This window comes from Poecilia formosa, unplaced genomic scaffold (genome assembly GCF_000485575.1).
Source record: "Poecilia formosa unplaced genomic scaffold, Poecilia_formosa-5.1.2 Scaffold23, whole genome shotgun sequence".
NCBI classification, from domain to species: Eukaryota; Metazoa; Chordata; class Actinopteri; order Cyprinodontiformes; family Poeciliidae; genus Poecilia; species Poecilia formosa.
In genome coordinates this window covers 66,911-88,606 of record NW_006799962.1, presented here as the reverse complement: position 1 = coordinate 88,606, position 21,696 = coordinate 66,911, and the positions used below count along the sequence as shown (strand labels likewise).

Sequence of the window (21,696 nt, the reverse complement as noted above, 5' to 3'; positions counted from 1 at the left end):
AATGTCAACAACACAAGGTTTTTCTGTTTTCCTGTTAATTTTACATTTGTTACATTTTGGATCAGCGCTTACAGCAGCATTGCAAACGCTGGTCTCCTTCTGTATTTCCTGTAGCTTTGATAAACCAAGAAAAACTCTAAGATTGCCCAAAAGGCTGTCAGCGTTTCGTAATCTGGCGTGTCCCATGGTAGACTGACCTGTACTCTCCAAAAATGTTAAAACAGAGTATGTTTTATTATGTTTGGCTTACTGTTATTTGCTGGAGTCTCACTGTCCAATATGGCAGCCTGAACAAACAACCAAGCATGCTGTTTTCTTTTTTTTAATTTTTTTTAACAACTTTTGTCCTTCCTCTCTTGTACTGAAAATGGCTGGGGGGCTTTTCCCTGAAGTTACAACTTTGACATTAAAGATTATCGTCAAATTGACCTGTTAATTATTAACATGGTTCATTCACTGAACAGGAAGTAGATCAGACTGTTGGTGTCCAACCCACTGATCAATGATCATGGTTAATCAATTTGCTGGATTCCAGTCACCAGCTGATTTCTTTGCAAATCTTTACTATTTTACAGAATTTCCACACGTACAGCAGCTAAACATCAATTTCTTATTTCTTGTGACGTGTTGGTAAACAACCATAATCTGCTTATAACTCAATTATTTCATAGTTATTTGATGGTAGTTAATAACATTAAGATTCCTTTTTATCTACATTCAATCCTCTTTACATACATTTACAAAAAGAGAGAGAAAAAGACAGGAAAGCGACACATGAAATAAATATTAATACGCGATTATACCACTCTGTCACGCTTAGCAATTTTGTTGGGGGGCTGGGGGGATATGCTTTCCATTCCTCTTCCTCCTACCGTCCCCATTGCTGGCCTGTCTGCTGCCTCTGATGGTATTTGGGAGGGATTATATGAAAATGTCACAGCAGCAGAACTACTGTATATGTTCTCACCACACTGTGCCTCATCTTGCTTCCTCTTAAGCTCTCACTTGAGAGCATCATAGCCGAGTGCTTACATGTTCGCTGAAAAAAAAAAAAAAAACGCTACACTGTCGAAACCAAGTCACAGCCACAACAGTAAATGTTCATTTTAGTCAACAGTAGCTCCTTGCATATAAATATGGATTGGATTTGATGGAGAAAAAAAAGGTAATAATAGTTTAATATTTTGAGTTGAGCAAAATTTAAACGTATTTGATGAAGTTGTCGTGGCTGTGTTTTTTTTTATTTTTTATTTAGCAGACACGTTCACCTGTTTAATTCAGCTTTCGCATCAGCTTACTACAATCTTTTTCTTTAAACAAGGTTTTCTGGCAAATATGCTGCAGTTGTAAAATAGTCTTTGGACAGGGGTGCAGATTTAAAGGTCAATGAGTTGTGCATCTCTTGTGCTGGAAAGGGATGTTGACCTTTCAGTTAAATTGCTTGCTGAAAATCAAGCACCATTCCTCTTAGCAGGCTGATAAAGTACTGACCAGCGAAATTAAAGCCGGATTTGACAGGAGTTCGACAGAAGTTAATAGAATCAGCACATCTGGAGCCATTAGGAGGAAGTCAGGTTTGTTAAATAAATCCTCACAGAAAGAGAGGGGAGAGGGAAAAAAAAGGTTCATTATTGTTGCCATGTTCATTTTAAAATTATAACTCTGGCAGTTCCTTGTTGCAGATAATCACATTTATCTGTGCAGCTGTGTCGGTATTCACCAGCTGCGGTGGCACAAAAGCACCTGCACATTGCAATTATCTCATAATACATCCCTGTGGAAGTGCGCGCACTAAAATAAAACACTTAATGCCCACTCACAGTGATGCGCACATGTGCCCACGGAAGCTCAAGTCAATATTTGTTGCGGACTAAATTTCTCTTTGTCATGCTCATTAAAGGAGCCTGGCAGGTATGATAGCAAACGGTTTACAAAAAAATATAAAAGCTTGAGATCAGCCATGAGTAGAATAAGTCATCCATATTTCAGTTTGCATGTTTCATTCATCAACACATAAAAAAAAAAAACAACAACTGGACCTTAAAATAAGATAATTACAATCTCAGAAGAGTGTTTATATGTGGCATGTTACACTGTGACTGTGAGAAAATGCAGCCACAAGTGAAAAGTGTTTGTGTAGTCCTTGACTTAAACGTAGGAGAGCCATAACTTAGCAGACATCCAGTATCGCTGCGGTCTACCTGGGGGTGTGAGCAAAGCAGCGAAGGCCTCTTAAGTGATGAGGCCTCAAGGTCGAGCCTCTTTGGCAAAGGGTTCTATAAAACATAATGTGAAGCTCTGAAACGGAGGTCTTGCCACTACAATGGTCTGAGTGCAGATTCTCTTGGGAGACCACAAATGCCTTTATAGTTGAACATCAATGTTAAGGCACATCTCAGTTATTTAGAACACCATAAAAATGTCAATTTACTTCACTATTATAGTTAAAATAGTTTTAAAGGGCAGGAATGAATTTGTGGTTTATCTCAGTTAATACAGAGGGCCACAAAAAGATCATGCTTAAAGGAACTGACTGAGACTTATGCAAGTAAGCATATTAATAGAAAGTTGAGTGGAAGGAAAAAGGTACGTTTAGAAGAAGGTGCACAGGAAACGGTAGTAACTGCAGCCTGCAATAGATTGCGAAACAAAGGCAATTTTAGAATTTGGGGTAGATTTGCAAAGTGTGGATTTTAAAGTTAAAATTAAAAATGTAAATTAAGAAAAGCTGAGCCATAACATGTCATTTTTTAAACTTGCAAGATCACAGGAACACATAACTAAATACACTTTAAACATTATATATTCGTTCTTGCCAAGATGCCAAGTAGCAGACTTGTACGTAAGAAGCTTCAAGTTCCTAAACTGTCTGGCCTAACCTGGACCCCAATTATTTAGCAGTGCATTACCTAACCATCATCTAGAATGTTAAAAATGTTTAGTATATCACGAAGCTCTGCTTCTGACTATGTAAAAAACAAACAAACAAACAAATAAATAAATGTTGGTGTGCGACATTTACTTTCATTCCAAGAATAAATTCCTTGTGATGCAGAAATTAAATCACTGAGTCATGAAAAAAAAAATAACACTGACGCATCCCAAGAGTTCTGACTTGATTTAGAAACATTCCTCCAAATGTATCCATCCCTCTGCCTCTCTTCCTCTCCTCTCTCCATCCCACCATAATACCTCTGCAAGCAGAGGCCGCCTGACAGTGAAAATGGGTGGAGAGGTGCAGGCATTCATCCAGCGTCTGAAGTGTTTTCTCCCTCTGCTTTCAGTCTAAACACGCGGTTCTCCTACTCTCCCTCCTGCTGTCCTTTGTGTCTATTTAGGTGGCAGGTCTCTTCTTTTCTTTAAATCCCCTCACTTCCATTCCTCTCTTTGTCTCCATCAATCCTTTCTCATTCCTCCTCGCTGCACACTGTGAAGAGATTCGAGCATGCAACAATAGTCCAATGTTGTTTGTCTGAATCTGAGTGTACATTCCTCTTTGTGTGCATGTTTTTCCACCTCATATAAGCAACAAAGCCCACCGTGTCAGCCAGACACATGCTTCGCCGTGTGTTGAGCCAAACACTGGTCTTGATCAAATGATTACAGGAGTGAAGTGAAAGACAAAAAAAAAAAAAAATGGTGAATTGAGAAAAAGAAGCAGGGCAGCCCTTCCTCTGAGTCTTTAAATAGTATTGGTATTGTTTCTGTCCCTTTAGTGAAGGTGTGAGTGTGTTGAATGCTGCTACAAGTAAGTGAATTCATGCGTGATCGTGTTTTGCTTTTCCCAAGTGTGCATTTTGTACATTTTCGGAGTGCTGCTTGTATCAGTTCGCTGAGTTTTGCAGTCTTGAAATGCCACTTATTAATGCCTGGGTCTGAATTTTATATACGCTTCTTATCACATGTATTTATAATGAGCACCACAGTGACACAGTCCCGATTTTTAATTAGTTATTTGACATTGAATGCAATAAACTGCAACCATTCATGCTGCCGTTACTGTTGCCAAGTTCAACTGTGGGTTTTCACCTTATTGTTTCAGAGATGCTAAACAAGCTGCGGGCTGTCATGCAAGCATTGCTCCAGCTAGGTAGTAATTTCCTTCCGACTCCATTTTGTGTATTACTTTCACTTTTGCAAGGATGAGTGAGCAGTAGAAAATAAAAGTTTTATTACCAAATGATACCACTTCAGAGGATGCAGTCATTTGTGTCATTGAAGCACTGCTCAGTGAATATCAGGCAAGCACCAAATAAACAGACAACTCTGATCATTTGAATCAAAGAGGTGGAAAATGAAATTTCATAGCTGTCATCAAGCATTTTTTTTTTTTTTTTTTTTTTTTAGAAAAAGTGTTGAATATGTGCTGGCATAAAGTTTGCCATCCTTATATTTATTTATTTGTTTGTTTATTTATTAACCTGGGGAGAAAATGGAGTGTTTAGTCTGTCATGTTGTGTGATCTCTGTCACCTTGCTGTGTCTGCTCCTGGCCACACCTTCTTACACCACTATTTTTTGTTTTTTTTCTTTAATGGAACAGCTGCTGTTTTAATTGTCATAACTAAAATGTTGTGAGGAATTTTCAAAGAAGAAAAAAATCAGTCTTGCTAATGGTACAGCTCCTGTTTTCCCTTATAATATACAACTACACGCATGTACTACAGTGCAGTACTGTATTAGTACTTGGGTTAATTTCACAATAATATGTAATTTAAGTCCTCGATATTTTTCTTTGGTAGTTATGCAGTTGTTATGCATCCTCCAAATGTTTACTAATCTGCCTCCATAAATTCAGATGATGTCATGAAAATCCATGTAGTCAAAAACATACCTGTGTTGCTCTGAATCAATGAATCAGCCGTGGTCTCTATTCAAAAGGTGCCTAAACTTCTGCTCATAAAACAGCTGCCTAAATACCCCAAATCTCTGCTTGGACGTTCAGTCCTCAGCCAATTGTAGGTAAACATGTTTTTGTTATATCCGCTGAAGGTAACAGGTATTTAAAAATGCCACTATGTGCCAAGTGAATACATTATAACCCCATGTTTAAGACGAGGCTTGAAAATTTCCCTTTTGAGAAAGCTTGTTTTTTTTTTTGTTTTTGCTTTTTTTTTATTTAACCTTTATTTAACCAGGAAAGTCCCATTGAGATTAAAATCCTCCTTTCCAAGGGAATCCTGGATTACAGTGGCTTAGGTTATCATGACAGTTAAGCTGCTATAGGCTATGCTGCTGGAGGACATCATACTAACCAGTTTTCTTCTGCTACTTTGAAACTATATGCATTATCTGCAGTTATTACTGACATTTACATTATCTTCTTCCTCTACTTTTCTATCCATAGACATTACATGTGGGCTGGCATTCTGTTCAAATTTGACACCTTCATAGATGAGGCCATCAGTAGAGCCACTGCTGCCAATTACTTCCTATGTTCTTTATATAAATGACCCTGTCCGTGTTTAGCCCTCTTTCTCCGAGACAAAGCAACTGAAGGAGCTGTTGCCGTCATCTGCAAACACACGATCCGTGCTAGAAAGAATTGAACTTAAAGGTTTAAGGAAGCAGGATGATTGGAGACGAGTCACATAGGATGTATTGCTGACTTATCTGGAGAGACTTGTTGGAGGATCAGGAAGAGGAGACTCTTTACGGATGACTGTTCTCAGGAAAATGACTTTTGCTTAGAAAACTTGGGACTCCCGATGGAACCTAGAATAAATCGCTGGTGAACACAAATGTATTGTGCAGGAAGTATGGAAAGATGGATTAGGACAATAAGGTAGATGAGGAAGAGACAGCAGATGAAATCTACTGTACAACTCTGCATAGACCCACTTTTTTTTTTTTTGCATGGTGGCTTGGGATGACATTTGTTGTGAATTGGTGCTATACAAAGAAACTTTATGAAAGAAACCAACCATGTGTTGGCATTTACAACTGAGGGATTGCTATACAAGTCTTCGGCTTCTGTACATATAGTCCTTGTATTTCTTTTGTATTTCCACTAAATGACACTGTTATTAGTAGGGATGCAATTTAATATCCACGAAAGAAGAAATCACAGTGGATCTTATCAAATCTGGCTATTAATCTTTGTAAGCACAGACTTGGGTATAAAGTCTGTGCTTATAGGGCTGAATGTTATTCTGTTATTTGTTATTTGAAGGGAGGTTGTTGAGACTCATGGTCATGGTTATTTATTTCAGCAAGCGCATATGGAAGAAGAGCTCTTCGAATTGAAGAGAGGATGAGGAGAGTGATGAGTAGCAGTCGAAGGAGAGTGAAATTTACCTCGTGAAATTACCCCTACTCTGCCCGCACTCCTCGGCAGGTCTCCCAGCACTCAGAGGAGCATTTTTCTCCAGAAAGATGGGGGTTTGTGTCAGACATCTCCTTTGACTGGCAGTAGGCATCCTAGTTGAAATGGTCTGTTAGGTTGATGGTCTGCAAGTAGAGTTTCCATCCATTTTAAGCGTAACCTGCCACAACTTTTACCTTCTGTCAGAAGGTGGTCTGTGAAAGCTTTCCAAACATTCTTTATATGAAAAAGAATAAACTAAAAATGACTTTGCTTTCTAGGCAGCTTCTCTCTTGGCCATCTCTTATTTGCAATTTTGTGAGTGAAACTTTAAGCTCTTGCTCATGTTTGCGCCGCGATTCCTTCAGCACCTCATCTCTTGTGAGATTTTCAGAGCAGCACTAAAATGACAACCCTTTGAGGCCGACAGTAGTGAATACTCACACGTTTAGTTGTGTTTTGTTGTAGTGTTAAGAATTAAAACCACTTAGCTGTTCACGTCGTGCCCACCAATAATTTACAACAATAAAAAACTAAAAAAAATGGGATAAAAACCTCGTTCGAAATGAAGCATGTTTTCAGAAGTTGATGATTGTAATTTTGCATGTGTATTTCCCGGCCATCAATGTCAGAAAAAAATGTAAGTTTTTATTTTAGTTCGATTGGAAAATGCAACCTCAAAGCACTTTGAAACTATTTTCTTCCATTTTAGGATGTAATCACAGTGATTGTGTCTTGGACTCAAGTTTAACGCTGATTTCTTTGCCTGAATGGATGCGATGTTCGACCCACAGGAAATGGAACACTTAAGCCGCCGAGCTGCTAATGTGGTGTAAATGTCAGTCTCGGCCAGCTATCTGTTTCCACTTCATCTTTATCCTTCCATCGTTATTATTCTGCCAAGGCAACAGACAAGCCAGAGGTCTGTGTTTATTGTTGTTTATCTTTGGGCCTGTTTCGAGCAAGATTGTGCAAAACACTAACAAGTCAAATTTCATGAAATATGGGCTAGAGGAGGACAGAAGCTCTGTGCACTGTGTGAGATTTACTTGTCTAATGTAAATGTAGGTTCCTCACCTCTGTCGTGCTTGTCCGCTTCTGCATTGTACGTTTAACATTTAGCGAACGATATTCATACGTGTGAATGCACGAACGCGCTCACACAGCGCTAATATCGCGCCTGACCTTATCACCGTGATGTTCACTTGACAGAATAATTCTGGATAATTTGCGCTTGCGTGACGTACATGGACACATGCTGACACTGTAGAACCTTCATTAGCGATGAGGCCTGAGGGAGCATTTCCTGGACACAGACACACACATCTTCATTGGCTGGAAACACTCATTAGCATTGTCACAATGAAATGGCTCACCTTTTTTTTTTTTTTTTTTTTTGCAAAATAGCTGAAGCCCAGAGAGAGAGTGTGAACTGAGAGCATCTGTTAATATTAATAACTTTTTTTTTTTTTTTTTGTTTGCCACTCAACGGCCAGTTCAGATGATTGTACAAGGCTCCGAATCAACGGACAGTGGGTTAGTAATTTCTTAGCAATCTTCTCTTCATTTGCCATCTTAAACTAGGTTATGCAGTCTGATTGAATGAGTGTATAAGATGGGGATTTGATTGGTCAATTTTGTCATAATTGTTCACTGACATGTGATTAGTTTAAAGACTCTTCCTGGTCTAAAGGAGACTTGATTTAGTCACTTTAGAATTAGTGAGAGTAGAAAAACGAAAATCGGCTTCCCCACAGGCCTCTTGTGATACCATTTGCAAGGATAAAATGGGCGCAAATATGCTGAAGGAACAAGAAAGGCTCTAAATGGTGTAAATCATTACCACTCCCCTCTTTACTGTTGTAACCAGGCTGCATATTCGCAGCAGCCTCCTCTGCATGTGGGTCTTTGCAAGCCAAGCAGTGGGGGACAAGGAGGAACGAGCAAGATGTAATTTAATTTCAAACCACTTTTTGTTACAACGTTCAACTTTGGTTTGTTTAATTTCATCCTGTTGAAGCCACGAAACTGTTTTGAAGCACAAAAAGAAACATCTTTCTCCTCTGAAATTGTTCATTTCATACTGGTAATGAATACTATTCATTTGAATGTCAAAGGATTTTTTTTTTTTCCTTTCTGGTCAACATAACAGGTTTTCATTCTTGATGGTTGTAACTACATTGTTCCTCTATTTTTCAGTTTTAATTAGCATAGAGTGTGATATAGTGTAATGGTCTAGATAACCTCAGTGTCTTTTTTTTTTTTTGACCCTTCCAAATAATGACTTGAGAGTATATATCACAAGCCTATTGTTTGGTTGTGCAAGCATCCAGTAATTGCGCTGTGCAATCGGCGAACAGTGCCACTTGGCTGCAAATTAATGATCAGCAAATGCTGGATAATAGCTCTTTGAATGCATGTGTGTTTGTATATAGGAGAGCGTTCATCTGCATGGTTTCAATGCAAACACTATTTGCGAGGGCTTGCAGTTGTGCGGGTATGTGTGTGCACACGATTAGTGCTTTATGTGCACGTGAGCGTACACTCCGCTTCGCTGCAGCGTGTTAATAAATTCCATAGGCTGTGTAAGTGCATGTTTGCACTTACGCGGGGTATGTGTATATTAAAGAACACCTGTCTGTCAGCTTAATGTGCTTTCCGATTAGTCCTTCAATTTTGTGTGTTCAGCTAATTGCAAAGATTTGGGCTGGTGCTTGTGTTTTCCTGAGGTTGGCAAATCGCTCCATGGCACTGCACACTAATGTTTCCCCCTTGACATGGGCAGCCTTACAAATACACAATTATACACACACACACACTTACACGCATACACACAAATACAGTGCAGGGCTTATGTTTTTGTTGTTGTTGTTTCTGTTTTCTGAGAAAAGCAAGAAAACTCTTGATATCATTAAAATCTAATATTACAGAAAAATCAGGTTTTATAGACTTTACCACAGTCCTACGATAACTGAGTTATAGTTTTATTTCATACATTTTGTATTGTATTTCTATTTCATTTTATTCTAGACTTATTATAACTCCTTTGGAAAAAAAGGACGTTTCACAAGAGTTGCAGAAGAAGTATGAAATTTCAGCTCCAGAACCTTGTCCATGCTCTTTCCACTTTAAGTAAAGTAGTTCATCTGTTCTCGTGGGCTTTTTATTGGCATAAACTCCTAAAATAATTTTAAAACATGCATTGAGTATCCATGAGTTTAAATGAATGCATTCATTTAACTTATTGGAAATCTTCAGAAGCAATGCTGGAGTTTTTCTTTACATGATGAATTTGATCTCAGCCTCATAATACATAAACTGAAGCCTTGTGCCCCAACTATAGAAGTTGCACCTAATTTCTGTCTGATGCAGACAAGGAGGGAGAGTTTACACCAGATCAATTAGCAAAGACTTTACTTGGTGATGACCAAGTAGTTAGGCAATTATAGTGTTAGTTATAACCAAAATAACATCACAGAGTTGGACTTCAAACTACTGACAATACCATTTTTTAAAATTGTGTTCCAACAGATTTAGAGGGACAGTAACCTTATAGTGCTTTAACATGTTATTTCTATTGGCAAAGTATCAAAATTGCTCTCACTTGCTTTCTGAGAAGTAAAACATGACAGTGTGGATGAGAGAAACCTTTTTGAGCTTGTCTGCATTTAAATGAAATTTATGACGGCAAAAAGAACAGAAAAAAAAAGAAATTGGATTTGAATGAGCTGGCAAAGGCCAGACTGCAAATACTAGTCAATGACATAACAAATAATGCATGGCGCTATGATCAATATAGAGGCTTTAAAAAAAGAAACAAAAAAAAAAGTTTGATAAACCAGAATTGGTTCATGTAGGGACTGCAGACTTGCGCTCAACTAGCGAACGTGAAAGCATTCAGTTTTAACTACGTGATTTGAACATCAGTATTAGTATTGTGACAAATATGAACTATACAGGTAAATGTGTCTAAAACAGAGACCACACTATATTCAGACAGGATCTGTAGTGGAGCCTGCTTGCTTTGAGACAACAGCTATCAACTACAGCGCCTTGCTGCCGACCTTATCGCAGTGAACAAAGATTTAATAACGCTTGCTTAAATTCTGCTCTTCATCAGCTCTTCCCTCTGCTTCCTCTTTCTGTTCTATTCCACGTTAGTCTCATTCAACACCTCTCATTCTACTCACTAAATCCTTTCTTCGCTTTTATTCAACCTCCTGAGCCTCTTATACCCAGCTGGAAGATGCCACAGAGAACGCATATTGATTTTTTTTTTTTCTCTCTCTCTCTTCGTCTGTGTGGTTGCTGGGAGCAGTGAGTGAAAAAAAAAAAAAGAAGTCCAGACAGGGAGGGGCAGAGAGAAAGTGACGAACAGTGAGGTGGTATGAGCAGACAAAAGGAAGACAGGAGGGTGTAGAAAGTCACAGGAAGCCTTCAGCGTGTTATAAATGAGCTAAGGGCTCCACTCCATTCTTTATTTCTCCTCTCTCAACTTCTTTTCCTTATGTTTACTTTGCCAGCGTCTGATATTGCGCTTTATTTTATTTTGTGCTTAACCTGCACTGAGCAAACAACTCGCCTCGCTTTGTCCAAATGAAGGAGTTGATGTGTGATCACCTAAATCATTTCCATCTGCCCGTCATTTACAGAGCAGCAGCAGTAGGTAAGACGTGTGGGAAGAGGACGGCGACAGAAGATGAAGTGTTTTCATTGTCGCTGACTCGGATTGTTGTCCACTGTTTATTTCGGGATGGATTTCATCCCGGGTTTCCTCCACCCATTTCTGTCTATCCATTTGTCTGCCCAGCTATTACGAGCACCACATTCATCCCTCCGCCCTCTCCTCTTTATTTCATTGATCCTCTTTAACTGAGGCTGTGCCATGCCATTTGTTTGCCGCTTGCAGAGGCTGCAGAGCGCCACTCTGAGATTTCTTTAAAACTGAAATTGGGCAAACATCCCATATTGCGAAAAGGCACTTGGGACACGGCAAAACCCAGCTTGGTTGACATTATAGTCATTTGTCATATTTTTTGTAACATTTCAGGGCATGTTTAACGTTTTTTTTCAATATGAACTTGAAACTTATTACTTTTAAATCATTTTCAAGGCCTCTGTATTTACTTAATGGCCTCTGCTTGCTATGGCAGGGTATGCATAAAAAGCAGCAGGATGTATTTTTGAGTCAAATCACAGCAGGGTGAGGAGACACACTGGTTTGTGCAGCTGTAATTAGCAGTGACTTTGTTGGATCTTGTTTTGACCTGGCTGTTTGGCCTGAAGCATAAAATGAAGGCAGAGACATCAATTTAGAAAAAAGATAAATAAATTTCAAAACAACTTAATTGCAAAAAGTTTAAATCAAAGGCGGGAGAAAAACGGCAAAATACACTCACTTTATGTCCTCAGTAACCTAAAATATGCCTGTTTTATCTCCGCTAATAATGCCAGAGAAACTAATTAGGCAGTTTCATCCACCTCACCTCTCAAAGGTTATAAGGATGCAAGGATGCAGCGGGATAAAACATTATTTTTTAAATTCATGACAGGAGGGTTCCTACGCAATTTTTAAAAGTCTGGAATTTTATTTCAGTAAATTCCAGATGTAGATGGAAAAAACAAAAGTATGAAAACAAAAAAAAAGTCAAGACATTATTCCCAATGTCCCTCACCTCTTTCTTACATGTGTGTCCTTCCTTCCTTCCTTGTACTCATCTCTTCCTCCTTTCTTCCTGTAGTCATGTACTTCTTCCTTACACATTTCCTTCCCCCTTTGTACACTTCCTTCTGTATTTCCTTTCCGCTCCATTGTGTCCATCCTTCTTTATGTCATACTTTCATGTCAAAGTAGTCTTATGTTGGTTCCTTTCTTCGTCTCTCTGCTTCTTTGCGTCCTTGTCTTCCCTTATTTTTTCCTTCCTTTTCTTAATTGTGACATTTCTTCCCTTTCTTGCTTGTCTTCCCCCTCTATTCATTGTGTACTTCTTTCCTTCCTTGTACCCACATATCCTCCCTTCCTTACTTCCTTACGTGTAAACTTCAATCCTTCCCTCTTTGCATACTTTCTTCCTTCTTTCCTTCCAGTCTTTCTCGCACACTTCTATCTCATTCACCTTCATGCGATTGGTAAAAGCAAAAATATGACAAAAAAAAGTGTGTGATGTTGCAAAACACACCAATTACAATAGTTACCCCCCATTTATACAATTGTGAGGGTCCAGATGAACAACGTTGGAGTTATCATCAGGAAGTCGATCACGTCTTGGACCTAATTGAATAATCATGGAATAACTTAGGATGTAAGTGAATAGAAGTGGCCCCCAGAACCTTTAAGGTTTAATAACAGATTTTGTGGGGGGAAAAAAAAAAATGGATCAAAAGGCATCAGATCACTGTTTATTGTCCTCACTTGTATTTCTGCCTTTGGGCAATCTGCTTTGTGAACGTCTCAAGCTGTGTTTCATTCAGTACAGGTCCAACAGCTCTGTGCACCTTAAACTCCATCCTAATTAGACTTAGTGCTGAGTTGAGTTGTACTTTAACCTAATCCCAAGTCGGCGTTTGGCAACTATATTCTCAAGCATTTGCCAGTAGGGGGCATCAACGAGGCTTGTTTTCTTCACTGGATAAGCATCTTAATTAACATGCACTTTTAATTACATGGAGCTGAAAAACACTTAGGGCTACTATTTGGGCATCTTCCTCTACAATCTATTTATGCTGTTTATCTGTTGAATTGGTGAAATGTGTTATTGACTTTAACTCCACAATTTACTTTACCTGAGAAAAGGAGCCTTCTAAATGCAAGATGTAAAGAATATATATATATATATATATATATATATATATATATATATATATATATATATATATATATATATCCCTCTGCTTTCTTATGTTTTCTAAATGTTTTCTATCTTCTCTGTTCAACATTTATAAAGATTGATGCTCTGGTGTTAATTAGTCTCTGCTTTGGTATGCACACTGCGATGCTGCCCATTCCTGACCCTCCAATCAGTTAACATACATGACAGGCCTTGTCCAATCAGATTAAGGCCAGCGGGACAGGCTTCCTGTGTGGAGCTGTCGGTCAGATTCATTGTGGTCAGTGTTGATGGATGTGAACGGGCCTCAGAGACCTAAATGATTAATGTTTAAAATGTGATTTACTATCATCCATCATATTAGGTGGTTGGGGGGGGATAAGAGCGAGTGTTGCTCTACATAATGTTGTTTGTTTATCCTGTTGAAACATCTACATTATTGGTCCTTGTTGAATTTTTAAAACCATTGATAACTGAAACTATTCATTTACAAAAGTACTTGGATATTTTAATCCAAGACAAAGCTTAACAGCTGTATCTGTCAGGCTCAATTCTTTACTTTCATATATTGCCTACAACCTTTGGTATTTGTTTTACTCTGAGAAGCAGTGGAGTTATTTGTACAACAGTCAAGAAATTAGTGCAATACTTTGCTTTGAATGTGTGCATGAGAGAAGTACTTTATGTGTCCTGAAGATAAACCTGTTACTTCTTTGGACATCTAATTTGTCTTGGTCCTGCAACAATTTGTTTACTGAGCAGCAACAGCATTAGAAAAGTTCCAACGTGGGATTTTTGACTCCAACATGGATCTGAGTACCTTGTCTGGTATTTATTAACATTAAGGAAATCTGATGACATTTAAGTGCCTAAAAATGCTCTGACTTTACAGTGTAGTAATGCATCACACTAGATTTCACCAGTATTTCACTAAACTCACTCACCATTAATGTTAAGGCTCTCTAATTCTTCCTTTTCACTGTCTGTGTTGAGACGTATTGTGTGAGTCTTCAGAAAACTCACATTCTGCTGTTACAGATTTTGCGCTTTAATGCTAGGCTAATGTTAGCCAGGATTGCTAGAAGTTAGCTGTGTTAAAAAGGGGTGGTGCAGAGATAATTATAGACCAACAATAGGTATCAGGTGATGAGTTTTATCAAGGACTCTAGGCACTCATGAATAGCCATAAACTGTTTGCCAAGCAGTTGTTTTCTACCAGCACTTTCACACACTTTAACACTCCAAGGGTTTTCCATCATACAATTACCTAAATTTGAGTTTTTGGGGGCTTTTTTTTCTGGTGATCTAATTGTGTCAAATGCGTGCTACGCTGTGAAATGTGTGGGAAGGCTATGTGAGGAGTGCTACATTCTTTATGGCATCATGTCTTATTATTTCACAAAAATGAAAACCTAATACACAATCGGGTGATGGGTGTATTGGTTTCTCCTAAATATACATGTTTTATGCTGTTGCATTTTAAAAGCTGTAAAATCTCCAAAACACTTTCTGGGCCATATTTATTGACTCCAAACGAATTTACTCCACGTAGTCGACATACAAACTTTTATTCCGCTGGAAGAAGCTCTTCACACAATGTTGATGTTTTGGCTGATTATTTTGTCGTTACGTCCAACTGTTTGCCAAATAATGCAGTAGTGCAAGACTTTGGAAGATTGGTTTTGAAAAAAGAGACAAAATTCTGTTTCAAAATCCTGGACAACAATGACTATATCATTTAAAAAACCTTAATTTTATAATCTGTTTAATACCCTTTTTCGTCCTTCATTCTCTAAGTGTTGTGTGTTGACCTGAAAAAGCCCAACACCCATAGAAACTTCACTTTGTGCCAGTTCCATCACTCTGTTTCTAGCTCCACCCTTCCTCCCACACCGTCCTCCCTTGCCACCTGCCTTTTCTACTCGCTCTGTAAGACTGCTCTTCTGCCACACCTAATGTTTTTTTTTGTTTTTATTTTTTTTTTACTAAAGTATTTTGCTGCATCACGCCTCCGCACGCCTCAAGAAATTGCAAAACATACCCGTCTCACCGGGAACACGGAGCTCTGTGCGGCATCAGAGGCTGACTTCATTTTCGTTCCCACTAGTCCATTGAGGACTCAAACCTCAAAGCGTACGCTATAAGATGAGAAAGTTATATGAAGAATGTGCCTTGCAGGAAGCAATGCATTGTGATGCAGATTTCTCAGATGTTTGTCCCAAACTTTTTTCACAACTCTGTTTTATGCAATTGTTGCTCTTTGCAGGCTTTTTTTTTTTTTTCATTTTTTCTTTTTCCTTTTCTTTTTTTTTTTTTGCTTTCTGCTGTTTCACATCAGTGGCTTGTCACCTGGGTTTGCATAAAACAAGGTTATTGTTCTTATTGGCACCTGTGCAAGCATGACGGTCCTCTTGTTTGAGGGTTAGTTTCTTTTTTTTTTTTTTTTTTTTTTTTTACATACCCCTTCCTGTCAGCTTCCTCTTGCCAGATGAACCCCTGAACGCTCTGGTACTTGCATCAACTCTCTCTTTCCAATTCTCCCTCTGTGTTTCACTCTCTCTCTTCCCCGCTTGCCGTCTCCATCCCTACCAGGGGTTTTTAATTAATGGCGAGCCATGATGCTTATCTTATCAGCAGATCACTCTGCTTTCTATTAACTACACTGACAGAGCTGAAAGGCTGCAGGGGATGGATGACACACGCACGCAAACACACGCAAACAGCAGCACACATCAGCACATCTCCCTATGGTTGCATTCTCTTAAGTCAAGACACAAATGAATATAAATAGATCTGCAAATACACAAACACACACAGGAAGTATAGCAGACACCAATGGGCATTGATGCAACTATGCCCACAAAAGAAACACACATAATGATGCTGTCTTAAACTTGCTACACACCCATCACACACACATAAACAAACAACCTGCCCTGATGCTATCTGGCTCTGTGATTTAAGGAGACCTGTTTGAGGGTCTCTCCTCCTAAATCCCTTAAACGCCTTGGGAATCCCTCCTCCTCCCTCGCTCTCCTTCAGTCGTGTTTTCGTGCTGAAAGAACACTTATCATTTGGCAGATAAAGAGCTGTCCACGCTAGAGCTTGCTTTATCTTTGAGAGCCATGTTTACTCCCTGTGAATGTGGCGCTTTTTTGCAGACATTTCATAAACCGCGTTCGCTTGATCTGCCAGAAATGAGAGCACCGGGGCTTTATTTTCCCCCTGGATGCAAAGTTTCACGTTGTCCTTTACCCCATCAATTTTCACTCTCTAGGCAGGTCAGTTCGCCCACTTTTTTTCTTTTTCTATGTTTGGGTGATCTGGGCTTCGGGGTAAAACTAATCATTATAGCTTGATGGGAATTACAGAGCCCACATTTTGTCACAGAACTGTAACCACAAAGGCAGAAACAGCAAAATCAATCCTCAAACACTTCAATCGATGAGGGCAGTGAAGTTTCAACATACGTTGTTTTGCTCTTTTATTTATTTTTTCAAATCACTTTAAAAATACTGACCAATGGGCAGAGTAGTTATTGGAGAAAATATTACACTAGGTGGAGGTAACACTGTCGTGCGTGTGTGTGTGCGCACACTTATAATTTCCTCATTTGGGGGCCTGTAGCAAAACAATTATTAACACAGGATAACACAATAAAGCAGGCCATTTCCTGAGTACTACCGAGGGACAAAACATTTATTTCACTTTGTCCACTGTGTTCAGAGATGTGTAAACTTCTAATGGCTGAGAGTACAGAACATAACTCAAGCTGCCCCCTTAGCAGACAGTTTTCTAGCAGTGGTAATACTGTGTTCTGCAAGTATTTTTTTTTTTTTTTTTTTACTTTTTGTTTTTTTTTGGTTTGATTCTTGCTCATAAAACAATACATTTCTAATTACGCAGGCGGCAATTAGCTTGTTCCTTTTGTAGTTCGGAGGTAGTTTAGCAAAGTTTTTCTTTTTTTTCTTAAAGAAGTAGTGTACACAATTATGTTCTTGGCTTGCCCACTTGTTTCCTCTTGCTTAACACATTAAATGAGTTTTACATTAGCATTCCAGACGTGGATATGAGTCAGAAAATGATCATGTATGTTTTTAGGTAATAAGCTGTATGTCTTTCCTCTGAGGCCTTTTTGAATGAAGTCCTCATCTTTGATCTAAGATGGAGCTGAGGAAACAGCATGAGTTTTTTTTTATTCTATTTTTTTTTTCCCTTACTGTTTACTTCTAAGTGCTGAAGTCGCTACTTGTTTAAGCTGCTTGGCTCATTGTTTTATCTATTATCTCCTGTGTGTCGGATGGAAATGAGCGTGTTTTGGTCGACTGCTCATTCATCAAGTAATGTCTGTGATTTAAGTCCCACTGCGTTGCTTTCTTTAAAAGCACTCTCTTTTAAAAATGCATTTGTTTGACTAAAGAGAGAAATAGAGACTTTTTCTTTCTGTCTTTTTGATTTCCTGAGTCTCCTTGTGTGTGCTGTGTAAACATGGGAGTGAATAGCTAAGTCTCCAACTTTTGTGATGTTGGGAGGAAAATCTGTGAGTCACTTGGACGTGTCTCAGGTAATCTCTTGTGTTTCAGCTGGATGCCTTGTTAATGCGCTAAAGAAATCAAAGTGCCTCTGTCTGTTACTCCGCAGAGAGTTTGGGTGGAGAGATCCGGAGCTGCCAGAGGTGATCCAGATGTTACAACACCAGTTCCCATCGGTGCAGTCCAATGCTGCAGCTTACCTGCAGCATCTGTGCTTCGGAGACAACAAGATTAAAGCTGAGGTATGCTGGTTTTGTCGGGCGTGTGTGCGCTTGCTCTCTTTTAGTTTTTGGTGAATTTTTGATGACTGATGTTGCAGAGACAGGGAATCTAAAATGAATGATAAAAAAAACATGAAAATCTGTTGACAAGGAAACAAGTGAATGCCGTCTTCTAAAGATTATGCAGAAAAAGCATTGGAGGCTTATTATTCACCAGTCAATTCTCTAGTGATGTTATACATAATAACACTTAACACAATTTCCATGCTGAAAGTGTACATTTTACTGAACTGGATATATTGAAACAATAAGGTTCAATTGAATCTAGAGCTGGTGGTTTGTCTCCCAGAAGCAATTTCTTTAAAGTTCTTTAAAGCAGCCTTTAATAAAACTGGAGGTGCTAAAAACCAATCATACTGCCTCATTCAAATTCTCTAAAATTCAGATCTCTAGCTCTCCAACCTCTGTTACTACTTAATATACACTTTGCACATTATTCTCCCTCTCATTCTGCCTCAAATATTTGATTCACCAGTAAATGTAGGCAGAGTCATTGATGCCTTTTTTCTCAGTATGTAAAATATACTTTTGAGAAGAACGCCTAACTCATTAGAAATAAAAAATAAAATCAGTGCAACAAAATAATGTATTATGTGTGTGTATGAAGCTGTGTATGTACAACTGAAAGCAGGTACTTACTTACACAATAAAAAAAAGATGCAACTTTTTTTCTCAGTTGTCAGACTTGAAAATCAAAAAAAAAACACGTTTTCTAATTTAAGTTTAAACTAGTTGTGTTTCCTAAATGTCAACAAAAAGGGGAGACAACTTCTCAGAAGTCTCACAATAGTCTGATCTTTGCTTCTAGTAAACCTTTTATACTAAGTCAGGTTTTCACATCTCTTTTCAGAACTGTTCAGAAGTTTTCTGTCCTTGGGATTTGAGTCTCAGGCAAAACATTCCCTTTTCTGTTCTTGAGTCACTGTATGACTAATTTGGTGGTAGACTTAGGGTCACTATCCTTTTAGAGGACCCATTTGTGACCAAGCTTTAAGTATCCAACTGATATCTTGAAATGTTGTCTCTTACAACATCTTAACATCTTCATCTGTGCTTTTGCAAAATGTTTGAAGTTTAAAAGTCAATTAATTTTAAACTTAAGAGTTTAAAGAAAGTGTAAAAAAATCTTTGAGTGATGTCAGATAGTGAGGGAAAACTTGTTTTTTATACTATAAATAGCCAGTTTCAGTTGTAAATAAGCATACAATAGTTTTTAGAATCACACTTGATATAGTGGTTATATTTAAAAACAGTGGAAAAATAAGTTTAAACCTTTGATGAATGAAACAAACTTGAACATATAAATTGGAAGACATAGCTTCAATTCAATTACTAGTTACTACTGCCCACCTACACACATTCACAGACATGTTCAGGTACAAAAATGTAATCACTTTTAATGCATCACATTTCATTACACTCCCACACACTGCCCCTTGCTACTCTGAAAGAAACACAAGTATTTAATTTTTTTTTTAATTGATGTAATTACTGACAGAATTCAAGTATTTAATGCAAATTGTTTAAATGACTTTTTTGCGCACATCTTCCCAGTATATTAAGAGACAACAGTGCTCTTAACTATATTTGTAAAAGATGATAAATCTTTTGGTATGAATAACACACAATGCATCTGTAACAATGGAGTCTTTGCTGCATGTTGATAAATAAACAGATGAGATGTCACAGACCTACCAAGTTGAGCATTCAGGTTCACTCATCTCGTGAACAGACCTTAATTTAAAAAAATCACATTGACTAATGAGTGCCAAGCTAGATATGGGATATTAATTTGGTTAAAGATCCATCCAGTGAGTGGCTATAAGAACATAAATCTATGCTGTGGTGTCAGTGAAAATTCTTTGGTTTACAAAAGCAAATTTACCCTGAAAATAAACGATTCCAATGGCTGTTTTTACTAACTTTTTAATCTCTGAGCTTCCTTATATATGAAAAGATTAAGGTGTACTTTTTAAAATACATTTTCTGCTTCTGACTAATTAAAGCTTTCTAAATATGCCCCTTATGTTGACTGAATTTAGACCTACTGTCAAGATTTTAACAAGGATGTAATTTGAGCAATTTCTTATAAAAGGTTAGGACATGAGATCCTTTCTGAGGTAAAGTCGGGGGAAAATCCCCTTTTTTCTGTACAATAGACACAAATGGCCTGTAGATGTTTGTTTGTACACGTCATTTGTGGGATGGTTAAGACTGAATCGCAAGTTTAACTGAACATGTGACCACACCTATTCTAAATGGCCAGCTTTTTACCTGCAATTTGAACAAAAAAAAATCAGACTGTGTTCTTTTTAGTGATAATACCCTCCTTTTTTCTCTGTGTTCAAGAGAAAGACAATGGTTGCGGTTCTTGCTGCTGGCAACAATTTAACATAGAACTTCCATTGATTTCCTAGATTAGAAAAACTCGAGCGGTTTGTTCAGGTAAATTGAGTTTTAACACACCTTGTCTCAGTTGGCTTTGAAAGTGTTTTTCCGAAAGGCTCATAGGGTACACTGAACCCTATGAGTATTTTAGAGAATTCCTGTTAAATTTCACTAAAGCCTGTAACCGACTGTACAGTCATACATTTTCAGTGAGAATTAAGATCCTGTTTACGTTTTTCGGTCTTTAACTAGCTCTGCTAACTTTAACCAATTTTACTAATTCATATATCAAAACATTCTGGAGATTTCTGCTATTTCTTTTGCTAAATTTTACTATTGTACTTTTTGAGATATTTGCGCTTTTGTGCAAATTTCAACCACATTGAAATACATTGAAATTCTACAACATTCTGCTAAAATCTTCTGCTTTTTCACAGATTACTACTTTAAGATAGAAATTCCAACTTTCAAACAAGTCACAAGACTGTAAACTATCTTCAAATGTTTTGGCTTTTGAATATCTCTTACGGTTTTTCCACGATTGTGATTTAAGTTTTATTCAGATTTTTGAATGTTTTCAGGTTTACAATGTAATCCTATGGTGGAATTTTCTGTTGTCAGTTACTTTTGTGTGCACTCTAGTAACTGTACAGAAATAATTTATGCATCAACACAGAGCCACGTATGTCTACTTTAAAGGACTATGACTATCATTGCTACAGGTCTTACGTTTTTTTTTTTTTTTTTTTTGTCAAACTTTTCTGGAGTACAGACATATCACACCTTCTCCTATTTCTTCAATGTTTCTCTCTTGTGCTCTGTTTTTGTGTGTCAGCATTCTTGTCTTTCTTTCTGCAGAAACCTTTTGCTTTTACTGGTTTTACTGTCTACAAAGGTCTTCTGCAAACTTAAATCAATGTTAGCAATTCATATATCAAAATGTTCTGCCTCTTCTTCTGAACTATGCTATATCTTGCTAAATTTTACTATTGCACTTTTTCAAACATTTTACAACTGAACTTTTTCAGATATTTCAGGTTTTATAAGAATTTCCACTTCTGCTGAATTATGCTACATGTTTTGCTAAATTTGACTAGCATAATTCTACCATGCATGACTGTAGCTTTCTTCTGCTTTTTTCCCTATTTCTTATGCTTTGTTCTGCTCTTTCTTGTATATTCTGCAGCAATTGTTCTGCAGATTTGCATTCTCATGGCTGTTTCGCTATAGGAATAGCATTTTTTCTATTTTGCATTAAGTTTATTTTGTTAAAGTTGTCTATAGTGCGGAAGTTATTCAAATGACCAATAATTGTTTAAAGATTACAGAAACTTAGCAGAAATAATACAAATTTTATTTTTTTAT

The 21,696-nt window shown here is 37.8% G+C and overlaps 1 protein-coding gene across 1 annotated transcript in view; it reads left to right on the top strand.

Annotated features, from left to right (window-relative positions):
* The window catches only part of LOC103135280 (catenin delta-2), a gene marked incomplete at its 5' end in the record, with an annotated part of 124,492 nt that overhangs the window by 38,054 nt on the left and 64,742 nt on the right, over window positions 1-21,696 (top strand). Inside the window, one exon of the mRNA XM_007547923.2 lies at window positions 17,772-17,904. Coding sequence (XP_007547985.2) covers window positions 17,772-17,904 — 133 coding nt within the window. The remainder of the gene's footprint in view (window positions 1-17,771; window positions 17,905-21,696) is intronic.